Source organism: Lineus longissimus, chromosome 18 (genome assembly GCF_910592395.1).
Source record: "Lineus longissimus chromosome 18, tnLinLong1.2, whole genome shotgun sequence".
Classification (NCBI taxonomy): Eukaryota; Metazoa; Nemertea; class Pilidiophora; order Heteronemertea; family Lineidae; genus Lineus; species Lineus longissimus.
In genome coordinates, this window is record NC_088325.1 from 8,629,267 (window position 1) to 8,657,122 (window position 27,856).

General features: G+C 38.6%; 1 protein-coding gene across 1 annotated transcript in view; it reads left to right on the plus strand.

The window, feature by feature from the left end:
- Positions 1–27,856, plus strand: part of LOC135502097 (ankyrin repeat domain-containing protein 50-like) — a 357,552-nt gene that overhangs the window by 164,676 nt on the left and 165,020 nt on the right. Inside the window, exon 8 of the mRNA XM_064794655.1 lies at positions 9,210–9,308. Coding sequence (XP_064650725.1) covers positions 9,210–9,308 — 99 coding nt within the window. The remainder of the gene's footprint in view (positions 1–9,209; positions 9,309–27,856) is intronic.

The window sequence follows — 27,856 nt, forward strand, 5'->3', positions numbered from 1 at the left end:
CGCACCTTGTGAAAATTGTTTAACGGGATCGTTACCAGGGAGGCTGGTCTGGTAACGATGTGCAGCTTCCGGCTAAGCCCGGCCGGCATGGCCTTTTGAAGACTATGGCACTCCTTTTTCAATTAAGTAAATCATATTTCTGAATTTACGGGGTTGGTGTTCCTCTCTCGTCTTTCGGCATGTGGTTTATTAAGCATGTTTATATGTAGTCCCATGGACACGGAAACGGTCTATATTTAAAGCGACCTCTGGGGTATGGAATCTGCGTGGACTCCATCTGAAACATGCGAACATACATACTAGTACTCAGGGCCTTATCAGCTGAAAAAAGTTTGTTACAATGGTCATTGCAGAAATCTGTCAAAATCACGAACAAAATTAAGTAAAGGGCAGAATTTCGAGGTTGGCTCCATAGCTTCGAAGGGAATGTGACGGCCTACCGTTGACCAAACAGTGATCACATGGTACCCTACCAAAACTTGTTCAAGATTGTGATTAGATAATCTTATAAACGACAAAAACCAACGTTTTAAGCTAAAACTGGTATTTGACCTCCCAACATGTTTTGGTTAAAACTGTCTTGAAACTGTCTTTAGACCGATTTAAGACAAGTTTCAAAACTCTGATAAAACTTTGGAAGTTTTAATTTGAACAGAAAGCTAAAAGTTTAGCAAAATGCACTACCAAATGTACATGGTCGGTTTTAAGTCCTAGGACTTAAGACTGTGCTGAGGTCGAAAAGCAGAATAAAACCAACAGTCATGTTTGCTCTACCTGTAATAGTTACTGTTGCTCAGCAAAGAGGGGACAACTTTGTACGAAAGCCTGCCTTCAGCGGCGAATCCATTGAGAGGCATTTGAGACTAAACCAGCGCATGATGCATAAGAACTGATTCAGCGAATCCTTGAGTTTAAGCCTGGTTTATCTTAGTTTTATCTAACGTTTTATCTCGGTTTCAATCTAGTTTTAATCCTAGGACAGTTTTATGTGGTCCTATTAAGACCGAGAGTTGGTTTTAACTGAGATGAACTTGGTTTTAACTCGGTTTTGTCTTAAACCCAATACTTGACCTCACCCAGAGTGAGGACAAGTATTGCGTTTAGTCAGTCTTGAAGACCAGGTTTTAAGAATGTTTTAAGCTAAAACCAGTATTCTCTCAACAAATGTTAGTCTAAAACTCGATTAAAACCGCTTTAAGACGGTTTTAAGACTAGTTTTAAGACTTAGATAGAACTCGGCAAGTTTTAATCTGAACGTTTTGCCCACGGAACATTATCACAGGTCCACATCCAGCACCAGATGATGAAGACGACGAAGTCTATTTAAAGTTTCTTTATCTACCAGATGAAGAGCTGGAGCTGTAAACCGACGAAACTATTTGCAAACTTATGAAATTAAAAACATGAAAAAATTAAAAAGGATTTAAAAACACAAAAGCAAAAAAGTAAAAAAAAAGAAAAAGAAAAAAGAAATACAAATCGCACGAGAGCTAATATGTGAATTCAGACGGCAGCACTATCAATCAGAAATGTTAGTGCTGCCACCTATATTCACACACTGGCTCTCGCGCGAAAAAAACGATTGGATCACCGAACTCATGCCGTTTCTTGTGGTGCACCCTGTAGGCCGACGCATGAAGCGTGGGCACCCGTTATTGCTGAACCTGCGATGTTAGAATTTGCAAAGGGTTAACGACGCACTGGCTCATTCAAATAAAGCCTATCCTACATAAATTGTATAAGCCTTCAACCACAATCTCTTTCACAAAAATGTTTTCATATCTGGTGGTTAACCGATCAGTCTTTACTTTTAACAGGGGTCGAGCTTTCCATTCTCGACCAATCAGAACTATGAGAGTGCGGATGTATGTTGTGCCCTGCACGCGTTCTTAACAGGCGTGCCTGATTGAGTCTGATGAACCGGTGTGCAAGGGATAGTAGTCCTAGGGCTGATAGTCCGTGTAACAATAGCCTGCATTGCTAAATGTTTTGGTTAGGGTTAGCGGTACAATATATCATGCTGCTTAATTGATCAAATACAATGCTACCGGACAATGACTCCAGGGGGACTATATCCGCTGTCACACCGGCCTTATAGCAATGAAAATACAGTGACTATTACAATTCGCCAAAATATCGTGCGTTTGTATGCCGAACTGTAATTGGCCATAATGACATGGTGGAATGCAATCCGCATTATTCATCTTACATTATTGACACGAATTTGTAATCACGTAAGATGGGGTTTTCTCAAATAATTTTTCTACACCAACGAACGCAGATGCTTATAAGTATACGTAAAAGTTTTGCTATAAATCGCGGATCTCAAACTCTCTGTCTTTCAAGCTTGACTGATACCATAGAATAAAAAAAATTCTAAAAGTTTGTGCTTTTTTGGTACTTTGATCCGTTATTTATTAAAAGTGTCGCAGCTGGTACAATCGTTCGGATTTGTCTCTCTTCCCGAATTTCCATTATGAAATATTTTAGCTGTGTTGCATGTAGATGGGTTTCTTTATAATGAGGCTGATATTTTTTCAGGAAAATCTAACACCTCATTCAAAACTCGGACTACATTCTGTGATATATTTGCACGTCCCTTCCATGACAGGCATGATAAACAACCTGTATCTTATCATATTTTATCAGACATGTATGTACATATATATGTCGGGGATGCCCAGGTTCTAAGGGAATAACGACCACCCAGTTCTATGTAAGACTTCAACTGATTTATTACTAGACTCGAGTCAGAATGAACATGTGATATAGTTACATAATTCAGAAATACATGTTTCTAAAAGACATTCAATAACTCCAATAGACCAGCTATTGGCGGCGACTATAATCTGTTCCCAACATTACTCCCGGGCGGGAAGTGACTGGAACATAAACTAATAATTGGGTGAAACACACATCAAAATACAATGATGTTATGAAATGGCAAACTATTTTTTTGATTTTCTCAAACATACAAATATTGAATAAATAGAATTGAGTGACTAGATTCAAACGCAACCAAATGTGAAAGAATGATTAAAACCATCGAAGTATGTAGCAAAGATGAAATGCGTAAACAACAGATAAAATGAATCAAAATATTGACACTAGAATCAGTTGACCGTTTAAGATTATGTAATGTCATCAAAACACTCAGGTCAGTATTCAAAATGTTCAGCTCAATAAAGGCATGAAATCCATTTACGGATCGGACATAAGTGCAATGCGTCGGCGCGCTTCAATGGCGGCTTGTCTAACAGGCCTGTGCTCAGCTGCACACTCGGAATTGTCTGACAAAGGAACACGCGAGTTGTGTTCAATAGGCCTCGATAATGTCTCGCCATTGTTGGTTTCCAAAGGATACAATTTGGTTATCGGGCGGTTTGTCTGACCACGGCTTGTTTTGATGTCTACAGAACGCACTAAACCATCATTACCGCGATTCAATCTCAACACACGCGCAAGTTGCCACTTTACACGTGGTACGCAGTCTTCATGAATGAGCACTATGTCCCCAACTTGAATCTGATTTTGCGTAATGCCCTTACCACAATTGTGATCTCTTTCACGTAAAGCCGCTAGGTACTCTTGTGACCACCGGTTCCAAAACTGTGCTTGCACACTGGCCATCAACACAGCGCGTCGTTGCAATTCTGACTGACTGCCAAACGTTGGGTCACGCAACTCATCAGTATCGTACAACTCATGAGGAACAGTAGACAGTGGTCTACCATGTAAAAAATGCGATGGCGTAAGCGGTTGTAAATCATCAGTATCTGAGGACAGGTATGTGATCGGTCGGTCATTGAGTATGGCCTCAATCTCGGTGAGGACAGTCTGTAACTCATCAAGCGTTAAGAAACGGCGGCCTAGCACCTTTTTCAAGGCTGTCTTTGTCAACCCAATCAACCGTTCCCAAAAACCACCGTACCAAGGTGCCCGTTTCGGTATGAACAACCATTCAACACGGCGGTTAGCTAAATAGGTTTTAACTGATTCAGATTCAAACAACTGCTTGAGTTCTGCAGCCGCAGAGAGATAGGTTGACGCATTGTCAGAAATCATTTTGCTCGGAAGCGATCTCCGGGCGGCAAAACGTCTGAACGCACGAAGGAATGTTCCAACTGAGAGATCAGTAACAAGTTCCAGATGAACGGCTCTGATAACGGCGCATGTAAAGAGGCACACGTACGCCTTCGATTCTGAGTGTTCGTTTCGTATGAATAAAGCACCACTGAAATCTACACCAGTCACAGTAAATGGGGGTGCCTTAAGTAGTCTCGACGCTTGTAATGGTGGTGGAATAGGTGACCTATATGGTTTCCCCATAACCCTCTTGCAAGTGACACACTGCCGTAACAACGATTTTACGCGCTGTCTAATGTTGGTAATCCAGAAACGCTGGCGAATATGCGTGATAGTAGATTGTAATCCTGAATGAAGAACGTTCGTATGTGCATTCCAAATGATAAGTTCCGCGAATCGATGTCTAGATGGAATCAGAATCGGAAATTTCGTTCCGTAGTCAATAGGCGCGTTATGCAATCGTCCGCCTGCGCGTAATATTCCATCGTTGTCAAGAAATAACCGAAGTTGTTTCACGAGTGGACCTGCTGTCCTACGTTTTGACATTAACGTCTTGATCTCATCTCCGTAGCTCTGACGTTGAACATGTTTAATCCACATTGTTTCTGCGTCTTGAATTTCACCTGCCGTGAGCGGTCCAACGTTTTGTAGTTGGGGATTTTTTTTCGCATTTGCAACAAATCTGAGTACGAGAGCACTGATGCGCAACAGTTTCGTATACGAACTGTAACGTTCGGGGTCGATTACGTTGGTAATGCGCATGTCTACATCAGGTTCACCGACTGCGTTGGTTACAATGACGACCGGATCACGATCAGCGTTGTCAGTATCCATTGTATGCGATTTACCATCGAATAGCTCGCATTGTGGCCACTCAGAAGTTCTAAGCCAGTGTGGACCGTTCCACCAGAGTATGGCGTTTTGAAGATCTGATGCATTCATTCCCCGAGTAAGAATATCGGCAGGGTTATCCTTTGTGGAACAGTATTTGAATCTGGTTATGACTTGGCAAGCACGTATTTCTCTTACACGGTTCTCAACGAATAAAGGCAGCTTTTTCTCACTGTGTATCCAGTGTAGAACTATCTGACTGTCCGACCAAAGGAATGCATGTTCAATGTTGATCAGTGGTTTGAGGTTTCTGTGAAGATAGTTCAGTAAACGTGATCCGATTAAAGCGGCCATTAGCTCTAATCTAGGCAGCGAGATGGGTTTGATCGGCGCAACCCGAGTTTTTGCCATCACAAGTGAAGTGCATCCGCCACATTTCAAATATGCAACAGCCCCGTAGGCCTTTGGGCTCGCGTCTGCAAATACATGAAGCTCATACAAATCGTTGCTAGTGTTTTGACAATCGAAGTATTTGCGATCAATGGCACATGATTGTGTCACGGTTGACAGCTCCTGACTCAACCTTCTCCAAGTATGGTTAAGCTCGTCCGGCAGCGGTTCGTCCCAATCTAACTTGTGTGTCCATAGCTCTTGTATAAATATCTTAGCCATAACATGTACTGGAGACAGAAGTCCAGGTGGATCGTATATACTGCTAGTAACTTGAACAACTTCACGTTTTGTCACCAGATTGTCTATTGAAGGTTCAATTTTCCGCTTTGAATATCGCAGAATGTCCTGTTCAGTATCCCAGTCTAGTCCAAGCACATTGGCAATTCGATCTGGGTTGTAAACGTTGTCTGCTTCAGCCAATTTCCGAAGTTCAGGGCAATTGGACGACCATGCTCGGAGATTGAATCCACCAGATTTCATTACCTTTCTGGATTCCTGGTAGTATTTCACAGTGTCATGTGTGCTTTCAGCTCCACTCGCTACATTGTCAACATAGATATTGTCCTTCATATCGGCTGCAACTGGGGATTCGTGTTTGTCTAAGTGTGACCTGACAGTGGCGTTTAGAATAAAAGGTGAGCACACTGCTCCGAAAAGCACCACTTTAAACTGGTACACCTTGAAGGCACTGTTTGGGTCGTTACTATCCGTCAACCACAGAAATTTTGTAAACTTCCGATCCTCTGCGTCAAGCCCAACGTTCAGAAACGCCTTTTCAATGTCAGTTGCTAGAGCGTAGTTATGTAGGCGAAATCTAACAAGGATTGCAGCAAGATCGTTCTGAAGTGGCGGTCCCGTCTCTAAACAGTCATTAAGGCTAGCTCCTTCACCAACTTTACAGCTACAGTCGTATACTATTCTTATTGGAGTTGTAGCTGAATCTTTCTTGACTGGCCTATGTGGGAGATAGTGACCACAGGCTACATCATCTATGGGAACTTCTTCAATGAAGTCACGTCTGGTTTGATCCTGGATAATGTCATTGTACATCTTGCGTAAGTCGGGTGATAGCTTTCGAATCATATTTCGTGTACGTCGCACGCACACGTCATAATTCGTTGGCAAGGGTGGATATTCTGCTTTCCACGGAAGTCTTGCAATGTAGCCGTTGTCCTCAAACCGTAAATGCGTTTCACAGTATGACTCAAAATCCATTGACTTGCATAGGTCAGATGGGTCATCTTTGATACCTATCGTTTCTAAATCCCAATATTCCTGAAGTTTGGTTTTCTCATCGAGAATATTAGTAGCTATGTGTAGTATCGTAGTGTTCGATTCATGAGATTCCTTGTATATCGGGCCAGAGACTAAGTAACCGAGCTTGGACTGCACTGCAGTGGGTCCAGGGCCTCGTATTACGTGATCCATCATGAAATCCCAATAGAAATCGGCCCCGATGAGAACCGATATCTCGAACGAATCCACATTGGAAACTGGATGAGCGAAAGCTAATTCCCGTAGGTGAGGTAAATCCAAGAGTGAAGCATTAACGAAGTTTTTGATGGGAGCGGAAATTTTCGGAACTACAAGTGCTGAAATATCCATCTTTCCACCGGTGATCGTATGCACTGCGAATGACACCTTATCGTAGGATTTGACATGAGAAGGTTTGCCGCCGAATGCAGCAAGTTGAATTTTCTGCGATCCCTCCGGCGTGATATCCAACTTTCGTGCGAAATCCTTCGTTATAAACGATCGTGTTGCGCCTTCGTCGAAAAGTATCGTCGCTGTATAAGTATTTGATCCAGAAGAGATTTCAGCAACGGCTGTTTTCAGTAAAACTGTTCCCGACTTCGACAAACCGTCAACATTGACGTCACCTGCTGACACCGACTTAGCGTGAACTTGCGTCGTATTTCGACAGGCTTTAACTTCGTTATCCGTACACGTAGTTGATTGCGTCACTAATGTTTCGGATCCCGTATTGGTTGACCTACAGAGGGACGTGTGATGTTTCCGGCTACAGTGGCGACATGTTCGTTTCGACTTACAGTCCTTTATTTTGTGATTGCCAAGGCAGTTAAAGCAAAGACGATCGCGCTTTACGATTTGTTGACGTTTGTCATGATCTATTACTGTCTTGCAATTCACCGAATTATGTGAAGCGTCCTTACAGAATGCGCATGTCTTATGAAACGGTTTAGTATCCGTATGGAAAGCTGCAGTTGAAGACGAGATAGCACTGGGAGTTGTGTAACTGGTCACATTTCCTTCTTCAATAGCTTCGATCTCTTTCAAAAGATTCTTTCGTAAGTCTTTCAACTTCCAATCACTACTACCGTGGGTTCTTGCCAATTGTTGTCGAATAGATCCTGGAAGCTTCTCAAGGACGATAGGTACTAACAGGTCACCGTAGGTATTCTCTGACTTTCCCAGGGTATCTAATCCACGAATAAGAATTTCAAGAGTGTCATAGAAGTGACGTAATCCAGTGAATTCACCACTTGGCTTAGGGAGGTCCCATAAAGCTTTCATGTATGCACTAGAAAGTTTATGCGGTTGTCCGTAACGGTTTCGTAATAGTTCCAGGGCGTGTGCATAGTTTGCATTAGTTAATGCTAGTCCTTGAATAACACGAGATGCTTCTCCTGTAAGCTGAGCCTTTAGGTACTGGAATTTATGGAAACCGTCTAAGTCTGGGTCACTATGCACCGATGCTGCGAAACTGTCATAAAAGCTCTGCCACTTGAGTAAATCCCCATCGAATGACGTTAGGCTTAGTTTAGGAAGTCGGACGGTCTTCGCCTTCGGTGGTACAACTGCGGGAGTGGGCGTTGGCTTTTTTTTGTGTGTTTGTCTCTCAATATGTCTTTTGAGTTTCAGGAGGTATTCCTCAACTTCAGCGTTATGGTCGTCAGCCTCTACGATTACCTCTGCTACGTCGTCGTCCTTAGTAATTTCAAGCAGCTCAGCATCTAACTTCTTAACTTGCTCGAATGCCTTAGTTATATGTTGTTCGACTGCTGTGAGTTGATCTAGATGGTCTTCTGTTAATTCTATACTGGTGATCGTTTCGGCTTTCGTGATGGACTTCGAGATTTGTCCGCGGTACGCGCCTCTTGACTTTCGAATTCTAGTGTGCGTTGCCATCTTCGAGAGAGAGTCCTGGACCTAGTCACGGCACCAAAATGTCGGGGATGCCCAGGTTCTAAGGGAATAACGACCACCCAGTTCTATGTAAAACTTCAACTGATTTATTACTAGACTCGAGTCAGAATGAACATGTGATATAGTTACATAATTCAGAAATACATGTTTCTAAAAGACATTCAATAACTCCAATAGACCAGCTATTGGTCACGGCACCAAAATGTCGGGGATGCCCAGGTTCTAAGGGAATAACGACCACCCAGTTCTATGTAAAACTTCAACTGATTTATTACTAGACTCGAGTCAGAATGAACATGTGATATAGTTACATAATTCAGAAATACATGTTTCTAAAAGACATTCAATAACTCCAAAAGACCAGCTATTGGCGGCGACTATAATCTGTTCCCAACAATATAATTGTAAGTGAGATGAACCTTTCGAAAAAAGCCCTAGCATGCTGAAATTAGGTCAAGAGGAAACTCTAACTACTTACCGGTACATGTAGTAAGACATCAAGTTGAATATTTTCTTTGTCTAACCGTTAGACAACATGCGCCCCGCCCCACGTTGGAAGATGGACGGACAGACACTGAACAGTTTTCATCATTGATCTCAAATTTACTATGCTCTTATCCATTCGTATACTGCGCTATTTGATTATCGATAGTATCTCTGTCTTTTTTCAGGAAGGTTGGACGGCGCTTATGCACGTCTCTAGTACTGGTTACCCAGAAGTCGTAGAGCATCTATTGAAAAATCATGCAGAGGTCGACAAGCAGGATAAGGTAACACACCGAAATTATTTTTCATCCCAACATCCCTAGAACAATTGTAAAGCGCAAGGCGAATGATGCAAATCCTGTTTTGGGGCGAAATTACCAAAGACAATCTAGTAGAAAGGGTTCGACAAATATAGCTTCAAGGAATATTTTAGGTCTTGAGTTTAAAGAGAGGCTCTCTGTTCTTAATATGTTACCTTTGTCTTATAGGCGAGACATGCCTGATATCAATTCATTACATTATTGTTTTATGAATAAGATACATTTAGAGATTTCAAAATATAGACCTTTTAGAGAAAGAAGCAGTGACACACTTGTTATAAATGGTACTAGATGCAGAATGGAGACTTATTGCCGGTCCTTTTAATGCCCTCATCGCAAGACGGACGTCTTATTGTATGGTCTGTTGTGGGTCGTACGTTGTGGATCGTGCGTCGTGCGTCCGGGCTATAACTTTAGAACACATAGAGATTTCACTAATTTAAAAAAAAGTAAGAACAGGAGTCTTGTAGACTGAGTTCGATATCCGGCGTTCTGTCTTACGCTTTGGCCAGTAGGGGGCATGATGTGAAAACAGAAAACATGCCATAACTTTGCTAATATTGTTCGCAGCTTGCTGAATTTTTTATGGCATATACCTATTGGGAGCGGACATAATATGTTGTACGGGTTTTGACCTCGACCAGCTTTTCAAGGTCACAGAGGTCAATGTTCTTGTCAAATTACCAAATGTTCACATTGAAATTATTGAAACTATTGATCCTAATTTCTGTACATATGTACCCCTAGGTGACAGTAACTCATAGACCAACTTTCGACCTCGCATCGGGTGGCCCAGAAAAAAAGAGTACACTTTATAAACTAGCATAATTCAAAAGGTGTTGTGCATATTATTTTGATATTTTACAGGTATAGTAAGATAAGGATGTTTGACAATGCCGCGCTAAATCGCAGGTCAATAGCATAGAAATTCTGAAAATTGTGACATTTTGAAGATTTTCGGTCAAAACCAGAAATGCCGGATCTCAAACTCTCTTCTTTCAAGTTTGACTGATACTATAGAATGAAAAATTGACAAAATTATTTTTTTGGTATCGTTATATTGTAAAATTGTAACGGAAGGTACAATCCTTCGGATTTGTCTCTCTTCCTGAATTTCCATTATGAAATATTTTAGATGTGTTGCATGTAGATGGGTTTCATTATAATGATGCTGATATTTTTTCAGGAAAACCTTACACCTATTTTAAAACTCGGACTACATTCTGTGATATATTTGCACGTCTCTTCCGTGACAGGCATAATAAACAACCTGTATCTTATCATATTTTTTCGAACATGTCTGTACTCGAGGCTATACAATATATAAATCTAAGTTAGATGAACCTTTTCGAACAAAGCCCCTAGCATGCTGAAATTAGGTCAAATGGCGTTAATTTTCGATTTCTGATCTGAGGAAATATGTCGCGAACTACTTTATACCGGTACTTGTAGTAAGACTGCAAGTTGAATAATCTCTTTGTCTAATCGTTAGCCAGAAATGGTACAGAGTCTATTGAACTATCACGCAGAGATCGACACGCAGGATAAGGTAACACACCGAAATTCCTCTTCATCCCAACATTCCTAGAACAATTGTAAAGCGGAAGGCGAATGATTTAGATCATGTTTTTTAGGACGAAATCGCCAAATACAACCTAGTAGAAAGGGTTTGACAAATATAGCTCCAAGGAATATTTTAGGTGTTGAGTTTAAAGAGAGGCTCTCTGTTCTTAGTATGTTACCTTTGTCTTATAGGGGAGATATGCCTGATATCGATTCATTACATTATTGTTCTATGAATAAGACAGATTTAGAGATTTCAAAATATAGACCTTTTAGAGAAAGAAGCACAGTTGTCATAAATGGTACTAGATTCAGAATGGAGACTTATTGCCGGTGTAAAGTTTTTGAGTGTTTCTGTTTTTGAGTGTTTCCCCTCATTGTTTAGGAACGCTCAAAAATAGATTGACGAGTATTTCTGTGTATCCCCCCTATTGAAAAGTCATGGTCTCTCTAGCTGCCTATTGTTTGGAAACACTGAAACATGGGGAACAACCACAGATGTTACACCGGTCCTTTTTATGCCCTCATCGCAAGACGGACGTCTTATGGTATGGTATGTTGTGGGTCGTACGTTGTGAATCGTGCGTCGTGCGTCCGGGCTATAACTTTAGAACACCTAGAGATTTCACTAATTTAAAAAAAGTAAGAACAGGAGTCTTGTAGAATGAGTTCGATATCCGGCGTGTTCTGACATACACTTTGGCCAGTAGGGGGCATAATGCGAAAACAGAAAACATGCCCTAACTTTGCTGATATTGTTCGCAGCTTGCTGAATTTTTTTATGGCATATACCTATTGGGAACGGACATAATATGTTGTACGGGTTTTGACCTCCACCAGCTTTTCAAGGTCACAGAGGTCAAAGTTCTTGTCAAATTACGAAATGTTCACATTTCGTAACAATTGGAACTATTGATCCTAATTTCTGTACATATGTACCCCTAGGTGACAGTAACTCATAGACCAACTTTCGACCTCGTATCGGGTGGCTCAGAAAAAATGAGTACACTTTTTAAACTAGCATAATTCAAAAGGTGTTGTGCATATAATTTTGATATAATTTACAGGTAGTTAGATAAGGATGTTTGACAACTCCACGCTAAATCTCAGGTCAATAGCATGACAATTCTGAAAATTGTGACATTTTGAAGATTTTCGGTCAAGACCAGAAATGCCTTTCAAGCTTGACTGATGTCATAGAATGAAAAATTGTCAAAAAGTATTTTTTTGGTCTTTTGGTCCGTTGTGTATTAAAAGTGTCATGGAAGGTACAATCGTTCGGATTTGTTCCCTTCCTGAATTTCCATTATGAGATAGTTTAGGTGTGTTGCATGTAAATGCATTTCTTTATAACGATGACAATGTTTTTTCAGGAAAACCTAACATCTTATTTAAAACTCGGACTACATTCTGTGATATATTTGCACGTCTCTTCCGTGACAGGCATAATAAACAACCTGTAACTTATCATATTTTATTAAACATGTCTGTACACGGAGGCTATACAATAATGTCTTCTCCCGCTTAACCGAGCGCAAGGAAAATGGCTCGAAAATGACTGATTCCAGAAACATGGCGTTCTGTAGTTTTTTACCGGTGGGCTGCAAACATTAAATATGACAGCCAATTCTAGTGCTCAATGGTTATAGGAAAACAACCTTGTAAATGTTGTCAATTCAATAATGCCTAGTCGCTGCCAGGGCCAGTAATCCCTGCAGTCAGGGTGATGATTACAAGTCCATGTAAATGGTTGACCAGTCCAGAGTCATTCAAATGAATTAATTTTATCTAATTGATTATGGAATCGTTTTCTTGTGGGGGATATCCAATGAAGGGCACTTTTGTGTCAAATGTCATAATTGTTGTCTGCCATCTCATGGCAGGCGGAATGTCCAGTTATTCAATAAACTAAGTTTATTCGCAATAAACTAGGTTTATTCGCGAATAAACTAGGTTTAGTGGTGAAGAAACTTATTTTTTTGCGAGAAACTTAGTTGATTCACCAATAAACCAAGTTGTTTGCAAAAAAACTAGTTTATTCGAAAGAAACTTAGTTTTTTGCAAAAATCTTAGTTTATTGACCAAAAGTATAAGTTTGTCCCCCAATGCTAAATAAACCTAGTTTATTCGTCGAAAAGCATAGGTTGTGGACATTTCGCCACCTAACCTATACTTTTGGTCAATAAACTTAGTTTTTTGCAAAAAACTTAGTTTATTGCCGCTAACCTATACTTTTTACCTCGTCACCATCCGGGCGACCTCACTCCAAACCTCGAATCTAGGTGGCTATATTATGGTACTTCATATTTGCACCGGACGCGAATAAACTAAGTTTATTGCAAAAAAACTGGTTTATTCAAAAAAGCACAATTGATTTTAAAGAAACTAAGTTGTTTCACCAATAAACCTAGTTTATTTGATTAACTGGACATTTCGTGGCAATAAACCTAGTTTATTCGTGAAGAAACTAGGTTTTCTGCAAGAAACTTAGTTTATTGACCAATAGTAGGGGTTACCCAATAAACTAAGTTCTTTCATGAGGCGGAATGTCTATTTATTCAAATAAACCTAGTTTCTTTCGAATAAACTAGGTATTTTGCGAACAACTTGGCTTATTGGTGAAGAAACTAAGTTTCTTCCCGAATAAACCTAGCTTATTTGAAAGAAATTTAGTTTATTGAATAACTGGACATTCCGCCTGCTATACCATCTTGCATTGACCATGTTCTTCTGGTAAGATGCACGCAATCCGACGGATTTTGTGGATAGGCCTAGCAGGCACCCTGATGATCTTAACGTATGGAATGGAGTATGTAGATGATGTTGACAGCCCTGACCCTGATACCACTGATGATGGTGACGACGACGACGACGATGCTAAACAAGCTGTACGGGGTGCACGTAGGTACCAGAAAAGCTACAGTCACAATCAGAAGATTGACCTTATCGAGACTATACCAATTGGAGAATGCTAAATGATTGCGTCTTGCTAAAACTGCGACATCCCTTGCTAGACACCACCGCATAGCATCGGAGACATTTAGATGTTGGATAAGCACACAGAATGACTGGTTTGCCCTCAGAGATAGATCCAATTAAGACCATAGAAGACGGAGGAGACAACGGCAACACGGCACTGATGTACAAGGTAGTGTTTCTTCAAGCATTCTATTCCTCGCTAAATGAATTTCCTTCTTTGTTGGCCTATACCGACTGGAATAAGTCCGCTTCTGTACGGAAGAATAATTCGCATGATACATCAAAGCGACCGACCGTGACCATGCCTTTAACAATATCAGTATTATTGTTCATGGGACCTTTGTTCCTAGGAATAACATTTCGTTCATACCTGTGGTCATCGCCAATCAATATTTCCTAAGATGTTAAAGCTGTTAGATTTTTCATTTCAGCATACTGGCCCGAAGTGGAAAACAATTTGAACACCTGGTTCATTTTAGCGCAGAGGACTTGGTTTCCCTGTTTCCGGTGTGGATATTAAAGGGCAAGCTGGAAGAGAATTTCGGCAATGGTAGGCAGAGTTTCCGAACGAAACGAAGGCCGAAATACAAGAACAGAGACCCCTGCGATATCTTTTCCATGCATCTGCACTTTGGTTTAGCAACTTTATAGAAAGGTGAGCTTTATTCATCTGTTGCATGGATCGGCCTTAACGTACAGAATGGATTGTATTCGGTGAATTTTAATATATGCAAATTCCATTTCAGGAAACAAATCAGCTATCGAAGGAAGACCAAAGATATAAAGGGGTTACCTGACAACGCCCAGGCTTTGGTTGCCGACGACAGGGGAGAGTTTGCCGACCTCATCAGAGACGCTGATTTTGATGACATCATGAACAGGAATGAGACGTTCGTGCTGTTTGATATGGTGCCAAGATCAACAATTGAAGCGACTGGGTCTCAGAATGTTGACATTAGATCATCCCATGGCAACCCAAAACCTGGATGCACGGTGACTCTTGTAGTAACGACAGACGGACGAAAAGGACGAGCCGAGGTCAACTTCAGAGGCTTCGCACCAGATGCTGACGTCATTCGGCAGCTTCAGACGAATGCTACTTGCTAATCGAGTGGTTGCAGGCCCTGATTGTGCCATTTGTAGGATGGGCCACGTTCCTGTTACTTTTAGGCAGGTATCCAGTGCATAGAAATTAGCAGTTTCGTGATGCAATCACCGCAGAGAATGGGACAGACACTTTTATCCCAGGTTGATGTACTTCGCTGCTGCAGCCCTTGGGCTTGACTGTGAACCGGCCTGAGTAAGGTTATATTGCGGGGTACTAACCCGAAAAAACAAGATTAGCGAACGAAAAACGCAAAAATCGGCTGCTCCAAAATCAAAATTTCAAATTTTAATGATTTCCAAGCTCTCTGTACCCCATTTCCAACTCTAAAATGGTTAATTTGGGAACCGACCAGCAATATACCCTTACTCTACACCCTCCAAAAAAACACTAAAGTTCCTTAACACTAATTTTCTAAAAAAACCTCACTAATAAAGGGTTAAATTCAGCTTCTCACGCAAAAACGTTAGACCCCCAGAGTCACTACAAACGATATCCAACATTTCTAACATTTCCAGGTTACACACACATCAAAATAAGTCTAAAAATAAAAAAAAAACACCCCTCCCTAGTTCCGCTTACATCAGATATTTCACTAAAAGTCCGGTTCCGATCACACCAACGACAATAAAAAGATATTCATAGTTTTTCATTTCCTCACTTGGTTGGTAGAAATCTTTTAATTCAGGCATTTTGCGAAGTTGTACTTTATTCTCTGGATGAAGTTCATTGTAGAGAACAAAAGAAGCATCAACATTTCTGAAATCAATTGCACTTTCATTTTCTCTTTTCCACTGAAGGTTAACGAAATCAATGGTTTCTTTTCGATGTTCATCCGAAGCCTTAGATTCCCTTTGTAATTTTTCAATCGCTAAATTATGTCTTTTCGATTCGTCTTCAAAACCGTCTTTGTCTTGGTGTTTGAAAATATAACTCGCTCCAGTAAAGGCAACGGCGTTTACTACGGCACTAATCACTGTTCCAGCCATTTAAAAACAATAAGAAAAATGGTAAATAAATGACCACCGAAAAGGTTCCAGCGAAAGAGGTTTCAACGGGAGTTGGTTCTCCAACGAAAGATGTTTCAAACGAACGAAGTTCTGACGAACAATATCTGAGAGATTTATACTTTAACCCCCAAAGTACTGTAGCCTAAACAAATGAAAACCAACTTTGGAGAAAAATAAAAACAGATAAAATGGCAATCAAGAAAAAGGAATTAAAATATTTCCTAGTTAGTTTACCAACCTATCAACTGCACAAACCAATCACCAAAAAATTCATTTTCTGAAAAACAATGGTTTCTTACGTGGATCAACAATAGCAAGCTGATTTAGTGGATTTACAGAAGTATCAAAAAGACAATGAAAATTTCAGATACATTTTATCGGTTATTGATTTATTTAGCCGTTACGCTTGGGCTTTACCTCTCAATACTAAAAAGGTAGAAGAAGTCAAAGATTTATTTGTCACTATTTTTAAAGAAGCAAAACCAGAGAAATTACAATTTGATGATGGTAAATAATTCTACAATAAATCACTGAAAGAATTACTGGAAAAAAACAACATAGAATTGTTCTCAAGCAAAAAAGCAGCCGTTGTAAAAAGATTTAATCGTACTTTAAAAACTAGAATGTGGAAATATTTCACTGCAAAAGAGACTAACTAATGGTTAGATATTCTTGAAAACCTGGTGAATGGTTACAACAACACATTTCACTCATCCATTGGAATGAAACCAATCAAAGCTAGAGAAGAAGATAATACCGGAACAGTCTGGTACAATCTCTTTGGAGCATTTCTACTTAAAGATTATGGTCAACCAAAATACAAGATTGGTGTTAGCGTTAGAATAACAAATACAAAACCATATTTTCTAAAGGTTATCTTCCTAATTTTACCGAAGAAGTTTTTTAAATAAAACAAATAATTTTCACAAAGCCTATCGTCTACCAACTCGAGGATTATCAATCAGAAATTATAGATGGTTATTTTTACACAGAGGAATTAAGTTACGTTCCAAACCCAGATCAAATTGAATACAAAATCGAAAAAAACTTTACGTTACAAAACAGTTAAAGGAGAAAAATATGGTTTAGTTAAATGGAAAGGTTACTCAGAAAAATTCAATGAATGGCTTCCGGTATCTAACATAAAATCACTTTAAGGTGTTAACCACTGCAGGATGTTTTTCAACATCAGATAATTTACTCAAAGTTTCGTCCCTTTCTTCATCATTTGGGACCACATAATTTTCCAGAAAATCTTTGGCTTTTTGAAGTTGAGGTTTGTAGATATTTGGGAATAATTTTGCACCTTTATCCCGAATTTCTTTTTTACTGATCGGGTTGATATTTACCCAATTCCAGCAGATTTCTGGAACCCCCCAAACTTGGACACCGGTAAAACATGATCGGATTCTTCATCTACAATAACTTCCCCCTCTCTTTGCCAATTAAACCAATCAATGAAAAACTGGTTAGTGCAACCAAGATATTTTTCAAGTGATGGATCACAACGGCTCATGGAAACCCGCATTTTGTGAATAGCCTAAAAATGAGGATCTTTATATTTTATTCTCATGTAATCCCTATTATAGTTTCTACTGCAATCTTTACAATAACCCTGCAACCCATCTATGGATTGACCATTTTAAAAATAATACTCATAGGGTTTATTTATTTTGCATTTTGAACAGCATTTATACTTATTAGTTTGCATTAAATTAATAAATATATTTTTTACATTTTCTATTTTATCGTTTCCGTCTAAAACAATAACACCAGGAGGTATAGACAAATATTTTCTATTTTCAACGAATGTTTCCTCATGAAGGTAGTGAACATAATTTAGGTATTCTAAAGTGATCGTCTTTTCTTCTGGGCGGTTTCTTTCCAACATTCTCCCATAACAAATATTTTTGGATCTGTTCGAATATAGATTATGAAGTGTGGAGTTTTTCCAGTTTCACACATTTCATAAAAATATTCAGAATACTTCTTCCCCAAATTTTTTAATTGACTCTGAGTTAAATTCCCCTCAAAATTACTCAGACGTGAAAAGACGTGATGTGTGGAGAAAATACTTCTCTCAGAAATTATTGTTTTTTCAGGATCTGCATTGTTATTATCTCTAGAAGATGTTTACAGCGCCATCCTTTGAAATTCTTCTGAATATTCTTTAGGGTTACTGTACAGAAGTTCCAACATATTTTTTCCATTATAATTGTTCCATTAATTTATAGGCTCTGGAACAACCTCTACATCGTTAAATTTCAAACTTTCAATTAACTTTGATTTTTAAGAAAGAATATATATTTTAAATGGAACAAAATTTAAGTTCAAAATTTAGAAAAATAATAATAATAATTGAGGGTAATATTTCTGCCGGGTGCCAGACGTCTAAAATTAAATGCAGCTTTTCTCTCAGAGGTTTCGGCAACATGTCGGCAACATTAGTTACAGCTTACATATTACCCCAACTCCACCTCACCTCATCATCATTACAGTGAATAAAACCAAAACAATGCACCTGCAACACCTTTAGCTATCTTGGGGGCGTGGCAGGGCACCCACCCCCCACCCCTAACCACACCCTCAATCACTACACAACGATAAAATCAACCCAAACACAGATCGTCTGCTTTAGTTTGAAATTAGCGCCAAATGGCAAGGAAGCATGCACGGAAACTTGAGCAAAACTTACTTCGTCAATTTCGTCATAGCCCCCTTCGACATCCATATCTGACCCCCCTGGTCCCCCAAGGGGTCCTCCTCATCATCCCCACTCTCATTGGCATCATAATCACTTTCGTCAAGGTTCGCCAACACATCTTGAATGGACAATAGATGATTCGCCATTGTACACAAAGTACGCTTACAATAGAATTTCTGTGTCGCAGTAAGCTTAGTCAAACCTCGGGCACCCGAACTTCAACTTCAAAATACACTCAATCGTTCCACACGACCATATGAAGAAAATGCATGATTTATGATGATTAGGATGCCAGCCACCTAGAATCGATGTTGGTGTTTGGTTGTTGTCGCCACAAGTATTCCATAACGGCCTCTAAACTTCAGGGCGGCTTAGGGCGATACGGCACAAAATGAACAGGGCGGCATAGGGCGATACGGTGCCTAATGGGTTAAATAGACATTTGATTTGATAATAGTGTTCCAACAGGAGTTGACACTCCAGCGGGAACGAGCTTCACTTCACTTCATGTCGGTGCTCCAACGAGAGCTGACGCTCCATACGGAACCGTTGAAATTCCACCATCTAAAATATATCTCATATCGTCAAATATAATACCCCACCGCAGAGGCTTTTTGGATTTTTAATCGCTTAGTTTTTTTTGTTCTCTCCTCAGTTACTTTTACCGAAACACCCTCTGAATCTTTTAAATTATCACTAGTTGCTTCGAAATCGGCGTACATCACGAAAGGAACCCTATTTTTGAACCAGTAGTTTTTAAATTTTAGGTTTGCTGATGCGCTTCCCTTCTGTGGCATTTTTACTTCGCAATAATCATGTACCCCACATTTTATTTTTGTGATTAACTAGAGTTATTTCCCTATCAAAAGCATTCATACACCTTCTACATAAATATTTTCTATGACTGTTATTATTACGAAAAAACACATATATATTTTTCAGTAGCATGTAATGTTCTTGGTAGTACAAAATATCTATTACGTTTTCATCCTCAAAATTGTCATATAGATAGAGTGGTTCCAAAGTGTAATCTAACATATTATCTAATTGCTTATTCATATCCGTGGGTGTTTGCGCTCTCAAAGGTTTCACCAACTCAAAAACATTAATTTTCAAATTATTTTCTCTTTCAATTTTTGGCACATCTTTTTTACACATACTGAAAAATTATTTATTTTGACTTTATCTCCATATATCCTTTAGGAGCTAGAATTACAACAGTGATTAGTTGGTTTGTAACGTGCTGCTAGCAAACTCCACAAAAATCACTTCCCGTCATTACATTGTACATTAATTATCGAACTAGATTTGAAAGGAAGTTTAATGAAGTGCCCACCTTTGGTATCTCTGTATGCAATTAAGAATAAATCCGCGCTGTTTATCTTTTTAAGTGTCAATCCACTTCCTTTAAAATATCTCTCTTCGATTTGTAGTGTGATGTAATCCAAACATTTTTGTACGGCAACTTCTGGTTTTGATTTTTAAAAAAACAACTTCAAAAGGAGACTGAAATCCATGAAGTATTTCATCGTTAATCTTCAAAAAAGAAGCTTTAGAGAAATTAACTTCCACATTAATACTTATCTTAAAATGATAGCTTTTTAGAAGTGACAAAATCTCAACAAATTTTTCTTTGTAATTCAACAAATCTGTTACTACTTGTGGTTGTCTAAATTGCACAGTTACAAAATCTGAAGGTAAATGTTTTTTTTCCTTTCTCCCAAATTTTTTTACTATTTCTATTCCTTTAATTTTTTCCACCATTGATAAAAAATCGTCCTCTTTTTCTGTGAGTTGTGAAGTATTATCCCGGATGACCTGACACGCTGCGGCGATCCATTCTGTGTCATGCACAATGAGGTAATTGATCGGCTTCATGAGGAGATCATTGCGGCGTGCATTTCGGCTGGGGAGGAATCTATACCTCTAAAACATGTGAAAAGTGGGGTACGTGAGGACCAGGGCAGAGCCGGGTGGACCGATGAGGTGAAAGAGTATAGGCAACGAGCTATGTTCTGGCATAATCTCTGGAAGGAGAATGGTAGGCCGCGGCTGGGGGTGATCGCTGACATAAGGCGCCATACAAGGGCCTTGTATCATCTATCAGTTAAACGAAACAAGACAAATCATGATAGGGTTGCAGCTAATAAGTTAGCCGAGTCACTCGGAAATAATGATAAAAATGAGTTTTGGAAGAATGTGAAGAAGGTTAAGGGAACAAGAGCTATGCAACCAAATAGCATGGACGGAGTTAGTGGCATGGACGCTACATGTAATCTCTTTGGCGAAAAATTCAAAAGTTTGTATAACTCGGTGTCGTACAATGTAAATGAGATAAATGTCTTGAAGAGGGATCTGGATTTAGGAATCGCCAGTGGTTGTCGGGATGGTAATTGTGATGCCAGTCATGGTATTTCATTCCAAGAGGTAGTTGGTGGGATCAGGCGATTAAAGCGCAGAAAGACGGATAGTAATCCTAAAATAATGTCAGATCTTTTTATCAATGGGAGTCAAAGGTTGAATGTGTATTTGTCACTTTTATTGAGTTCCATGATGAGTCATGGTTATTGTCCCCGTGGTTTCGTTCAAACCAGAGTTATTCCAATTCCGAAGAACAGCAGAAAGTCTTTGAATGTCTCAGATAATTATCGTGGTATCTCTTTAAGTAGCATCATCGGAAAAATTATGGACAACATTTTCTTAAAAAAGTATGAGAAGGTTTTACAGACCTCGGATGCTCAATTTGGTTTTAAGACTGGTGTTTCTACGGCGGCGTGCAGTTCAATTGTAAATGAGGTCATTAATTATTATAAAAGCTGTAACACAGCAGTATATTGTGTCATGCTGGACGCTAGCCGGGCTTTTGATTGCGTGCATTTTGTAAAGTTATTCCGTCTTTTGACTAAAAAAGGGTTGTGCCCGTTTGCGGCAAGGTTTCTGGCATCTTTATACACCCAACAACGGGTGAGAGTTCAATGGGGGGAATGTGTCTCAGCAGAATTTGCTGTCTCTAATGGTGTGAAACAAGGTGGTGTATTGTCTCCTGTACTCTTTGGTATTTACATAGATGAGCTAGTGGCGAATTTAAAGAAGGCTGGTTTTGGGTGCCATGTTGGTAACCTCTTTTGTGGCGTCTTTGCCTTCGCAGACGACCTAATCATGCTTGCACCCTCATTACGTGGGTTGAAGAAAATGTTGAGTACAGCAAGTTGTTTTTCAATTGACTTTAATATTTCGTTCAATGCATCAAAAAGTAGATTTTTAGTTTTTGGGTTAGATGATCCACCAAGGGCATTGTTTTTTGAGGGCACACAGATACTCATATCTATGGAGGAAGAACACCTCGGTATTATTTTGGGTCCTCGTGTTGATCGGAGAAGAGTAGAGCTTTTAATAAATGACTTGTACAAAAGAACTAACATGTTAATGGCACAGTTCAGATTTGCCCATGCGCATGTAAGGTACGCACTTTTCAAAAGTTTTTGTATGTCTTTATATGGTTCCCAGCTTCTGGACTTGTCTAAGCCTTATATGGAGGAATTGTTTGTTGCGTGGCGGAAGTGTCTGCGACGGGTTTTAAATCTACCATACAGGACTCACAATGATTTACTGCCGTGCATTGTTCACGACTTTTGTATTGAAATTGAACTAGAAAAACGGTTAATGAATTTTATGGGTGGTATGTCTTCATCTAAGAATGTATTTGTCAGCTTGTGTTTCAAACTTGTGTGTCAGGGGAGTGAATCTTCACTGGGGAGAAGTGTCAACATGTTGTATGCAAAATATGGGTTAGATAGGAACAATGTGGACAGCTGGGGAGATATGTTGAGGGTTTTTTATATAGTGAATGATAAGAACGGGCAAAATAGGTTAGCGGAACAGATTAGCGAATTGATGGTCATGCGAGACGTAGGGGATGCGGCGTTTAATCATAGGGAATTAACAGAAATGATTGATTTTCTGTGCACTAGTTAAATTCTTTGAACCTTGATTTTTCACGGATATGTAAATAGATCGTTGTAAACAAGCACCTAGCACCCAGCACAAATCTGTAAATGCACCACATGTGTCAGAACTATTTCTCGACGAATAAACACACATATTAATAGATCTGTTAGTAGTTTCGTTTGTTGGCTCTTCCGATGGAACCTCGTTCGTTGGAACTTCGTTCGTTGGAACTTCGTTCTTAGGTTTTAGTGTTCTATTTAACTCCTCTGATAGTTTTTTTGTGATATTTTTATGTTTTTCAGATTTTAGATGGTGGTTGTAGTTTTTCTTTAAAACTTCAGAAAGACAATCTCGACAAAATACTTTTTTAGGTTGATACTTTATTTGTTGCATTTAAGGTATATTTTTTTCTTAAACTGTTGAAAAACTTGATAATTCGTCTATTTAAGAAAAAAAAGTATTATAAGTGGAGGGTAAAATAAGTGAAAATAAAGAAGTTGAAAATGTCGAAAATCTTTCAAAATTTTTAGAGGATTTGAACACAGATTTCAAACCTAAAACGAAAAAGAACTATGGTAAACTCGAAGACTTAGAAATTGGTGAAAAATACAAAATCAAAGATATTTGTAAAACCCAAAGTAAGTTTGGTGAAAGACTGGAAATTTCTCCAGTGTTTTTTCGAAATTGGGTAGTATTGTTGAAATCACAACTTATCTATCAGAACGGTTCAACAAGATGACGGAATCCCAGAGAGAAACCTTGAAGGGAAATCCTGATATTTTCATTGTTTACGGAAAAAATAAAAACCAGCATCATGAAATCTTGTTTTCTCAATAAATCTAAAATTCTTAAAATGAAAAAAATCTTAAAATTAAAAATAAAATAACTTAAAATTTCGAAACCTAAAAAACTAAAAAACTTAAAATTCCATTAAAGGAATGATCTCATCAAACTTCGTCATTAAAACTTCGTCCATAAGTCTTCATCCTTAACAACAAAGTTGTGCTTCACCACAAGAGTTTAACTCTATTCTTAAATCTAAAGAAACCTCTGTTCCTCTGAAATTAATTAGTTTACCATTCTCATCAGTGATTTCAAGTTTTTTGAGATTCGTACACTTATTTACCATTTTCTTACAATTCGGTTCGTATTGTTGCATTGTTATCTGGTCACCGTCTTCCACAGGTACAGTGCAGAAAATTGCAGATGGTTTATTGTTTAAGAGTGTCTTACTTTTATCAACCAAATTAGCCTGTAGGAACCGATATTTCCTGTAAAAATTAAACGGCTTGGTGGAGTAGTATTTTCTTTCTTGGTGAATTTAGTTTTGTTTAAAGCCCAAAAATGTGTTTACTATTGTAAAATATTCATCACCAAGATAGTATTTTTCAGCATAAACAACTTGTCCTCAGTAAGTTCAATGAGTAGGTAATTGTTATTGTCACAGCTGATGTTAACATGTTCTGAAAGATTTTTGATACGCTCATTGATAAAGGAGCAAAGTTCGGACAAACTGAAATGACCATCAAAGGGATATAGAAAGAATCGGATTGTTGTCTTGAGTCATTTTCCATTTTTACCAACTCGGTAATACCCGGAACGTTATCATCAGTCCACCATGAATTGTAAAAGGTTATCGATTTCAAAGTAATGGATTTTATGTCTAATTGGTCTGTTAAGTAATACTCAAATTAGGCTTCTTCACAATATTTTTCATTTATTATGAAGTCCATTTCTATTTAATTAATCTTAATTATTCGTCTATTTAAAAAAAAGTTTTATAAATGGAGGGTGAAATAAGTGTAAAAGATCTAAACTCCGATTTGAACCGATATTTCTTCGGTGAGGATATGTTCTACGAATTAATGACAAACGAGGGTGAAATAAGTTTAAAAGATCTGAACTCCGATTTGAACAGAATTGCCTTATGTGAGAACATATTCTACGACTTAATGAGAAACGATAATTTAAACAGATATTTTAACATGGGGTTCCAACCTAAATCAAAAGATCTTTGTACTCTTTATGATAATTTTAACACATTTTTAGATTACAAAACAAAAAAGTATTATGGTAAGTTTGAAGATTTAGAAATGGGTGAGAAATATAAACTTAAGGATCTTTGTATTCATTATACTAAGTTTGGTCTAAGACTAGCAATTACTCTAGTGTTTCCACTTCCTAGGAGTTTTGGTGAAATAACATTCGATCTCCCAGAATGTTTTAACGTTTTAACAAAATCCCATAGGGAATTTTTTAAGACATGTCCTTATAATTACATTGTTTGCAAAGAAAAAAGAAAATCTCATTTGTTGAATAGATAAAAAAAATAAAAAATAAAAAACCTAAAATACCAAAAATTAAAATCTTAAAAATTAAAAAATTAAAATCCCGAAACTTAAAAAACTTAAAACTAACTTAAATAAATGTGTGAAAAAATAGTTATGATTGATTCAATCAAAGTGGTTAAGTGGTCAAAATGGAACCCCAGCTTCGGCTGGTAACGACTTTAGAATTCAGTTGGATGAGATGATGTCTAATGTTGGTGGTATGGGAATTATCTTCGCCGGACTTCCCTGCACTTTTTACAACATTTCTAGAAAACTAGGAAACGACGCCTTCATAATCAAAAAGGGTAAAGTTAGTCACTACGTTATGCTTCCAGATGGACTCTACACAAAACAATCTTTCATTGAGGGTTTCAGAGATCAAATGGAACTAGGTGGACATAACAAAAATGCGTTACACTTTAAACTCCAAGAAACAACCGGTAAACTTGGGATCAGTTGTAGAAAAAAAGATCAACTGCAGTATTGTCTAATCATTACGGAGAAAGTGAAAGATCTTCTGGGGTTTAATGTTCGAAAATGGGAATTTATTGAGTTGGTAGGAGAACCCGACGAGTACATATGGGGCGGCAAGCCAATCAATTTTAGACCGTTCGAATACTTCCACATTCATTGCGATATAATCGATAAAAATAACATCATTTACAATTCAAGTAAGTCAGATTTACTAGCAAGAATTCCATTAAAACAGTGTGATTTCGGCGATACACTTAAACATTCTTTGACGGGGCTGAGATACAGACCATGTGAAGAAAAATTTAACAAATTTAGAATCTGGATAACCGACGACCACAACCGTACTGTGGATTTCAATGGAGCATACGTACAACTAGAACTTCTCTTCTTACTTAATGAGTAGAATTTGGGGTTATTCGAAACGTCCAAAAAACTGGAAGAAAATACTAGAAGATGTTCAACGGGAACCTCAAATAGATTCACACAACACATCTCTGGTTTTTCCCCCACCACCAAAACAAACATCCCCAAAGCAAACACCTCCATCAGTAAAAATAAATACTAAGATATCTACTCCCCAGAAAGTTGTAGTACCCAGCGAACGAAGTTCCAACGGGAGTTGGCTCTTCAGCAGGAGCTCAAACAGAGATTCTAGTATTTCACATCTTTGAAATTATCCTAAATAAATGAGTGAGAGTAATGAAAATATAATTTATCCTAATTTACCAGAATACAGAGCTTTGCTCGCTATCGACGGAGCTTCGCTCGCTGTAAAATGTACCCCCATTGATGTTGCTAAACCACAAGAATTAGGACTCCAAACAGATTTGAGAAGTCAAGAAGTATTTGGAGGAGGAGATTGAGTTTCTGATAAGATATTCTCAAAGTATAAAAAAGCAATCGATGCAATTACTGGCATTAGCCACTTCCTTAATTTAGCTAGTGTAGCAGCTGGATCAGTTGGTGTGTCCGCATTAGCAGGTGTAATAACCGCACCAATAAGTTTAGCGTGAGGAGGGGTGACAATTGGAAGCGCCATTATCTCATCGACCCTAAGTTGGGAGAAAAAAAACATCCTTAAAAAAAATAGGAAAACATGAGAAAATAGGAATGTTAGCAATATTAAAACTCAACACCATTAATGATTAGAGATTCTCACATCAAAACCGAGGAATTCTTATTAATCCTAAAAGAAAAGGAGAAATATATTTCTATGAAAAATGCCATCAGAAAAAAACAAAGAGATACTCCTATAGAGACTATTGATGTTGAAACCTTAAAACAATCTTTTTTATACGTACGCTCCGGAGCGTATAATGGTATGGCGCTCGGTGTCCGTCTCTCCGTCTGTCGGTCCGTTTCATTGTCCATGCGATTACTGAAATTCTACATCATGTATATTCACCAAAGCTGGTTTGCAGGGTACCAGTGTTGGCCCCAAGAAGCCTATTGATTTAGAGGTCAAAAGGTCAAAGGTCAAGGTCACAAACACCTGTTTCCATTTTCCGCTTACCTGCTACTTCACACACTTTTCACCCTGACCAACCACCCTTTACTCTTATGGCGGGCGTATAATGTGCTCACTCTGCGTAGCTCTTGTTAGAGCAGGGGAAAAAAATTGCCAAAACGGAAATGTTGGAAAAATCAAGTCACAGTAAATTATGTTTACAATTATTATTCACCAGTAACCCCTTCAGTAATGCCTTCGGTAATGGTAGGTGATAAAGCTTGGAACCAGTGAAACCTTGAAACCAGTGATAAAACTTGGAATCAGTCCTAAAAATGCATAAAAACATGAAATAATGCTATTTGAACCTAAGGTGGTTACGAATCAATATTTGGAGCTTATTTTTACATGACCAGATCAGAATTTGACGGTAGTTTAGAAATCAGTCGCATATCCGATTCAATAATCTATATTTTAGAACAACCCAGTCATACCTCGCCTCAAGTGTACATTACTGATCTCCCAAATATAGGCATGCACGTCACGACACGCCCACCACACACCCATAATATGGACGAATAAGTGCTCTGCTTACTACGCCACCGCACGGGGCCTAATTGAACTACGGAGCGGTGTGATCATACAGGGTGATACAGAGAAGATTGACTACATCATGCAGTACCGACTGGCACTTATCCTTAGAAATGTAGATGAAGGTTTATTACCGAAGGCTTTAGCCGGGTTTGGAGATGAAAAATGTGAATAAATTCCTTCGCTGTGAGCGATTTCGTACATATTCATGTACACATCGAGAGATGTAGAGATATTTTCGAGATGTAACCAGTTCTAAGCGGACACATTTTTTAGTGATTCCCGTGTGCATGTTTGTCATATCTACTGAGCTTTATCAGAGCATTGTATATACAAATGATTCTTCTAATAAAAACGTTTT